Consider the following 8207-nt stretch of genomic DNA (forward strand, 5'->3'; position numbering starts at 1 on the left):
CAGGGTTAATTCCTCATCCTAAGTACTTCACAAAACGATCCCTGTGACAGATGTATATTTTTTATTTTAAATATTTGAGCTGGCCCTTGCTTTTTTTTAACCTAGTTAAGGTTACAGTTATTGTGCAGATGTGACCTCGGGTAAATCGTAAAATATTATTCGTATAACTTCTGTGGCAAATAAACTGGATTTGTGTTGGTTTTCTATGCGGTTCCCCACTTAGTAGGTCCTGTACAGAACTGTATAATGGCTTTTGTGTTCAAAGTATCCGTATTTTTTATACAATATTGGTGAATGATCATCAATATGCCACTTAATAACGTACTTAATTAACAACTTCTACTTAAGATGTTCATCACTACTTTAACTGTACAGGGTATCGTTGAAAAATGGTCCGTTCTAGGCCGCTTCACCTACGTCAATCAAAGGTGTGTACATATTCTATAGATTCAAATAATAAGGATATCGAGGATAATAGTGATAATTCTTCTGATACAACATCTTAAACTCTCATGTGTTATGCAATACAAGTGGTCTTTTAAGAGAAATTCTTATACGTACGCTTTATAGTTTTTACGGATACCTTTCGACACCCCCATATTGGTTTTGAGATAGAACCTTCCACGGTGCGCGATACTCTCGCTTTATCCCTCTTTGTCCGGTTGCGATAGAAGGCCATGATAATTATGGCAAAATTTGCGTTTTTGAATGAATTATAGTTGAATGGTGAAACCGACAAGCATACACCGTGTGACGACTGGTTTGCTGGCAATGACACACCAGAGATTTTCAATTTAAAGGACAGCAGAGCGAGCAACGGAGAAAGGGTACAGTTTGCTTCCAAGACAGTCTGCAAGATGGCTATTAGTAGCATGCTAACGTTAGCTAGTAAGCTAATGTTAGCAAAGTAAACAACAGCTTTTTTTTTCAAAAACATGACCGATTTCTTTAAGTCATAAATGCTTTGATGAGTGAAATTGAGTGTATATGTTCACACTTGGATGTAGAAAGCTGAACCACGCTCTCGGATTTTTTGTCGCTACTAGCTAGCCACACTGAGTAACGTGGCTAGTTAGTTAGCCAAGGTAGTAACTAGCTTGCGTTAGCTAGCTGGTCATAGCTACACATCTGTAAGTGATCATTGAGAGAGAGGGAGGGGGTTGCTCTGTAACTTGCTGCTTGTACTGGCAGGCAGAGCCAGGTATCAAGCAACCAGTTTCACTCAGCTAGTAGAAACTGGCTTGCAAAAAAAACGTGAACGTGCTCAGTCTTAAGTGACGGTGATTTGGTGACCAAAAACCCGGCGTGACAGACACCGTGGCCAAAGATTTGCAGCTGGAAAGGAGTTTGCAGACCTGGGCCAGCTTATCTAGTTACCACTAAGTGCCAGTTTATGTTGTGATGATATTAATGGTAGCGTTACTGACATGACCTGAAGGCAGAATCCACCTAGTCGCCCTATAGCTTTCAAGACGTCGTCATTTTTAACTTTTTTTTCTTGCATATGAACGGTGATTTGCCACTTCACCGACAGTCATATTAGCCAATGGCTGCCGACTCGGGGAGACTACAGGCGGGACAAGGAAAACGAAGCAGAGGTAGGAATTAATTTCACCCATCTCCAAATCAGATCGGAATCATCCATTACTGCGCTGCAATGGGCTGCACTGGTGCTGTTAGCAAATCCCTTCTCGCCTCCCCCATATGTAAACTTCACGACTGTCTCCGGTGGTGGCTGTTTCTCACAGAGTGGATCTGTGAACGGGGTTCATGTCTATCTTGCTATCAATGTACCTTCAATTCCGTTTCCTCGTTCTCATGTCTTCGTCTTTTCCTGTCTCCCTCATTGACCTTACCTCTTCTGCCTCTGTTTGCGGCCTCTCTCCCTCTTGCCTGGGTCATTTGGTCTGCCTGGGTCATTTGCGATTCAAGGCTTCATAACCTTGGTGATGATAACGCCTGGATGTTTAGCATCTTGTCCTCATGCCAGTCTATGTCCCATCATTGAATCCATCTCAACTGTTGGACTTGACAAAGAGGCCCTAGGTCTAAAGCTGCTCCAATCTGTCACTAAGGGGTATTGGCCAATCCAAATGTGATGCTGCTACAGTATGGTGGTGAACCAAAAGCATGAGACATGGATGCTGTGTTTGTTGTAACTTATGGTGTTTCCATCTTTCCACCCCTCCCTTTCATGTTTTTCTTTTTCAGCTTCACAGATGAAGAGCCCGGAGAAGAAAAAGGCAAGGAAATCCACGGCTCAGGTAAAAACTGTTAAAAGTTGATTCTGTTCATCTGGACGTAACTTTTTGAGTGGGAGAAACGTTTTGTCACTCGTTCAAGTGACAGGTTTCCCCAACCTAGACGGTTATTGGCGATCTGCAGTGTTGTGAAAAATTGTTTCCTGTGTTCCTGATTTTTTTATTTTATTTATTTTGCATATTTGCCATATGCAAATTTTTTTTAGATAATTAAACAAATTTTAATATTTGACAGATATAACCCAACTAAATTTAAAATGCTGTTTTTAAGAGATGATTTCTTTTCTTAGGAGAACAAAGCTAGCCGAAGTCTGCTGGAATTGTATTAAAAACAAACAAAGAAACAAAAACTAATTCTAAATCATTATTTAAATGTCATTAACCGCATATTTTGGAAAGTAGAGTTCAGTTTCTCTAGCAACACCCAAGCCTGATTACTGCCAAACCTGTTGAATCAAGAAATCACTCAAATATTGAGTGCCTGATTCTAAAATCAAGTAGGCCAAAAAAAAAGTCCATGATCTAAAGAAATAGCTGAGAAACAAAGTCTGTGACATCTATCAGCCTGTTCCAGTGAAACACGGTGACAGCCATTATCCACTAATGAAGAAAACTTTGAACGAGGGGACCCTTCCCAGAAGTGAGCAGCCTACCAAAATTACTTCAAGAACACATCGATGACTCATCCGGGACCTCAGTCACAAAAGAACCCAGAACACCATCTAAAGAACTACAGGTCTCACTTGTCTTAGTTAAGGTCAGAGTTCATGATTCAACAATAAGAAAGACACTGGGCAAAACAGTACCCATGGAAAAGGAGAAAACCACTGCAGACCACAAAGGCTTATCTCACATTTACCAAAAAACATCACCAAAGACTTTTGCGAAGGTATTCTGTGGTCTGATGAAAGAAACTGTTTTGGAAGGTTTGAGTCCTGTTACATCTGATGTAAAGCTAACACAGCATTTCATTAAAAAAAAACATTGTACCAGCAGGAAAACATGGTGGTAGTAGTGTGACGATCTGGGGTTGCTTTGCTGCTTGAGGACCTGGAGAAGCTGGCATAATTTAGGGAACCACAAAATACGAATGCCCTGAAACTCAAGCTCACTTTGGTTACGCAGCAGGAAAATGACCCAAAACACAGCAGCAAGTCCACCTCTTGCTGTTGTGCATGGTCAAAAACAGGTTTTGCAGTGGCCTAGTCAAAGTCTGTACTTGAATCTGAGTTATTTTAGCATGACCTTAAACAGGTTGTTTATGTTCAAAAACCTTGCCTTGTGTGTTACTGAATTAAAACAATTCTGCAAATAAGAGTGGGCCAAAATTCCTTCACATGTGATGTGAAAAACTCAATACCAGTTATCGCAAACACTTAATGGTGATAACTTAAAAAAACAAAATGCTCTTTTGTTTTTTTTGTTTTTTACAAAGATAACATGTTACAAAGATAACATGAGTTATCTTTGTATAATATTAAAACTTGTATGATTTAAAACATTTAAATGTGAAAAATATGCAAAAAATAAATCTGGAAGGGAACAAATACTTTTTCACAAAACTATATTTACATTGCTACAATAAAGAGAATGTTCTCAGTAAACAGGTTGACCTAAACATTTAATAGACTAAGAATTTAAATAATTGGTCTCATATAAGCAGCAAAAAAAGAAAGAATGCATTGTGTATTTTGTTCTCTGTTTCAGGCTGCGGGTTTCTCCCACCTCACTGAGTTTGCACCCCCTCCTACCCCCATGGTGGACCATCTGGTCGCCTCCAACCCGTTTGACGATGACTTTGCATCCCCATCCAGACCTGGTGGGGCAGGTGGACCAGGTGGTGCTCCATTTCTTCCCAGCCCAGGTGCCGGCGGAGGAGGTGGGTATGGAGGTGGAAGCAGAATGACTGGAGGTATGAACTTCATGGGAGGACCAGGAGGACCGGGCGGTGGCCAGCCTGGACGGAGGCCCCCATTCGGCCCTCCGTCTAATGCTGGACCCCACAACCAGCTAGGTTTTGGAATGCCTGGCTTTGGAGGTGGTGGGGGTGGAGGCGGTGGAGGTGGAGGCGGAGCGGGTGGCTTCCCTCCTGGTGGCCCCTCTCAGTTCAATATGCCACCCAGCTTTAGTCCACCTATGCATCCAGGGCCAGGATTCAATCCCATGTTGTCCCCAGGAGGTATGGGAGGACCTGGAGGAGGGGGGCCACCACACCCGCGATTTGGGATGCCTCCACAGCAGCACGGACAGGGTGGGCACCCATTTAACAGCCCTCCGTTACCTGGTGGTGGAGGCCCAAGGGGGCCCTTGCCTCCCATGGGAGGAGGTTTGGGTCCAGGGATGAACATGATGGGAGGCATGAGTGGTGGCCCGGGTGGCAATATGGTGGGAGGCTTGCCAGGAATGCCCCCTCAAGGACAGTTCCCGCCTTCACAGGATGGCCCTTACCCTGGCCCCAGCCCACCGGGGCCAGGCAACGAGGATGGAAAGAGCTTCGGTGGAGGTGGTGCACCACCTGGGCCTCAGCAGCAGCAACAACAACAGCAACAACAGCAGCAGCTTAACATGAATCCAAATGGCCCTCCTCCTAATAATACAACACCTGGGCCGCCTCCAAATTCTGGCCCACCTCAGCCTGGGGGTGGCTTCCCTGGCCACTCTGATGTCCAGCAGCCCAATGCCAGTACGCCTGTTCAGCCTCCGTCAGCACCACCACAGCCTAACCCCAACTCTTCTCCCACTGGTCCCTTGAATGGATCAGGTCAGCCCCAGCATCCAACACCAAGTCAGCTACAGCCCCCTAGCAATACAAACACCCCTAACTCTAACAACTCTACCCAGCAGCAGCAACAGTCAACCCCACCTAACTCTGCACCAGGCTCCACCCCTTACAACCAACAGAACAGCACTACTGGTACTGGGGGTCCCATGTCAAATACAGCCACCAATTCAGGTCAGAACAACATGACCAACAACAATGGCGGTAACACTCCCGGCAGCAACCCAAATCCCCCCTCTAATTCTACATCAACTCCAAACACCCAGTCTCCCCTGCCTTCTGGCCCTGCTGCCCCCTCAACCGGGCCCGGCTCTGGCCCTGGAAAACTCGGCAGCTCTGGGATGATTTTCCCTTGCGGTCATTGCATGGCAGAAGTGCACGACGACCAAGACGCCATCCTTTGCGAGGCGTCGTGCCAGCGCTGGTTCCACCGCGACTGCACAGGCCTGACGGAACCAGCATATGGGCTGCTGACTCGAGAGAGCGCTGCTGTTTGGGCTTGTGACTTCTGCATCAAGACCAAGGACATCCAGGCAGTGTTTGTGCGCCAAGGATTAGGCCAGCTGGTGGCAGCCAATGAGAGCTGAGGAGTAGAAAAGAGAGAGCAGCACTGATTTGGGGCGCCTACAGACAAATAGAGAGACTGATCTAACTGAATGACCTGTGTGTGTCTTGTCAGCTACTTGCCCAGCTTTCTCTTGACTATCCCTTTACTTGTTCACTACACAGAGAAACGCGCTCATCGACTTTCATGCTTATATATAGCACTTTGAGTGACTCTCGGCAAATTATTTTTTTCTCCTCTGCCCCACCTCTCCACCCCCTTCCTTCTTACAGGAGTCAAAACATGATGAATGTTAAAACTACACAGTCCTTCAGATCTCTAGCCTGCCAACCAGCAAAGCACTGACACCAACACACTACCTCACACAGTTTGTGACTGACTGGCACGGAAGCTCCCACTCTGACTGTGATTTACTCGATACACTCATGTGTCATATTGGTGATGACTTAAACAGACACTTTAGGTGGGGAAGGCGAAGTTAAAATATTCCCACAACTGTGTACGGTGAGGCTAAATGAATAGAGGATACGTTATTTGACTCTCATCTTACTAAAACGCTTGAGTCTAGTACTGCCCTATCACATGTTAGCCTTTTTTCTTCTTCTTTTGTTTTACTGCAAGAAAGTGAATGAAAAAGGAGAAAAACATCACTATATTGCAGTGTAAAAACCTCAGCATCATGTGTATTGTGAAATCTTAAGTGTCAGCTGGGGTACGAATTTTTTTTAACAGTTCCTGCGCATCCACACACACACTCTTTGGCTCTTACTTCTTGTATCATTTTATACCCAGTGCTGAATAATCCAAAGGAGACTCGGACGGAGATTTCATCCACACTTCACAGAGGATCATGCTGTCGAAATAGTTGTAAATATTAGGACAAAACATTTGTCTGGATCTTCCATCAGCTGTGAACATGTCGCAGACTCTGCCAATGATCAAAATAATGAGTTGAAGTCGTGCGTCTCGGTGATATGACGTTTTGTTTTTATACAGTGCGTTTGAGTCGGCTGTTTTATTTTTATCTCTGCAGTACATCATAAATTGTGAAATCAGTGCTTTTGGGTGGTGTTGGCATAGCAAGTAGTGACATCATGTCATATCAGATGTGCATAGTCCTTTTTCAAAAAAAAAAAAAATGAAAAAAAAAATCAAGATGGGCGAGGGGGGTGCATGTGAGCCAATGCAGTAAGTGTCTGATTTGTTGATGTTTATATTCTGGTTTCTGAGCTGCAGGAGACCTTAAAGTAGACCAAATAACAAAAGAACGAAGAAAAAAAATACCCATTTTTCACTTTTCTGGAGCAGTATAAGATGTTTCTCTTTCTTCTCGCTTTCCTTAATTTTCTTTAATCAATGTCCAAGTTGCCTTTCTTTTCTTGCTCTCAGCTGTTCCCTTTTATTTTGTACTGGTATTCGTGCTGTGCTCTTGTTCTGCTCTGGTGCCTCCTGGTGGAACCTGGAGGAACCAGAGAGTCCTATACCCGGTGGGGAACAGAAAGGTACTGAACTCTTGAAGTAAAGACAGATTTTTTGTACTTGTCCATGTCTGTTTTTATTCCCATTTTTAACTTTTATCTGCTAATCATTCTATTAAAATGATTAGAAAACGCAACAATGTTGTTTGCTGTAAATGCCGAGTTAACGGTGCTTCTTTAATATTTGTGTGGCTTTATTAATGGTTTGTTCAGCTGGGATTATTACATTATTTTGTTAAGCCTTTATTAATGGATGAATAACTGATTCGTAATACTATTGTGACTCAAAAAACACTTTTAATGTCTAATTTACTAATTTGCAAGTATTCTGAAAAATAGCAATAATGAAATCAGATTCCTTAAAATATTTTTCTCCTTTTAATTAGTTCAAGTTAGAACCAATTACTACATTCATAAAAAGGGAAATGTTTAAAGCAAATTATCTTAATATTTGAAATAATTAGCTTTATACAGTTTTCATAGGACTGTGTAGTCCCCTGAAAAACTGTACTACATTTGGCAGCATTAATTAAATAACATCATTCTTTTCTTTTTCAGCCATTCTGTTGTAGATTTGCTGGTGTGCCCAGTTTAGGTTGAACACATTTGGCTGTAGAATATTTTGGTATACAGAAGGGTACTCTGTGGCTGCAAAGCAAGCCCAAAACATCACACCTCCAGCACTATGCTTGACAGTTGGTAGGAGGTAGTTGTGCTGATATGCTGTGAATTATGGCCAAACATCTACTTTAAACTCATCTGTCCAAAGGACATTGTTCCACAAGTCTTGCAGTCTGTTCCGATCCATCTTTGCAAACCTAAGTTGTGTTGCTTTTTGCCTTTCTTCTGGCAACCCTTCCAAAAAAATTCATAGTTGTTCAGTCTTTTTTTTTTTTTTTTAATTGTACTATTATGTCATTTAACATTCTAACCGAGGCCCTGGGGGTTTTTATTGTCCTGGATTTCTTGGTCTGACCATGGGTTAAATTTGCTGGCACATCCGCTCGTGGGAAGACTGGCAGCTGTCCTGAATGTTTTGCACTTGTGAATAATCTTAGTGCAGAACAATGGACTTAAAATTGTATGGCGATGGCCTTATAACCCTGATGGGCAGAAACATTGGC

The 8207-nt window shown here is 43.1% G+C and overlaps 1 protein-coding gene across 3 annotated transcripts; it reads left to right on the forward strand.

The window, feature by feature from the left end:
- Positions 1-619: 619 nt before the first annotated feature.
- pygo2 (pygopus homolog 2 (Drosophila)) lies at positions 620-5903 on the forward strand. 3 transcript variants are annotated; one of them, XM_085396085.1, is made up of 4 exons: positions 621-827; positions 1535-1598; positions 2212-2264; positions 3969-5903. In XM_085396085.1, exons 2-4 carry the CDS (start codon positions 1547-1549, stop codon positions 5625-5627), a joined length of 1764 nt encoding a protein of 587 aa, XP_085252211.1. In that variant the 5' UTR covers positions 621-827; positions 1535-1546; the 3' UTR covers positions 5628-5903. The 3 variants fall into 3 exon arrangements, with proteins under 3 accessions (XP_085252212.1, XP_085252211.1, XP_085252210.1); XM_085396086.1 differs by lacking the exon at positions 1535-1598 and having other exon boundaries at positions 620-827; XM_085396084.1 differs by having other exon boundaries at positions 621-1598.
- Positions 5904-8207: the final 2304 nt, after the last annotated feature.

This window comes from Rhamphochromis longiceps, linkage group LG22 (genome assembly GCF_057381845.1).
Source record: "Rhamphochromis longiceps isolate RC_006_pf linkage group LG22, R_longiceps_female_GT1.1, whole genome shotgun sequence".
Taxonomy (NCBI): Eukaryota; Metazoa; Chordata; class Actinopteri; order Cichliformes; family Cichlidae; genus Rhamphochromis; species Rhamphochromis longiceps.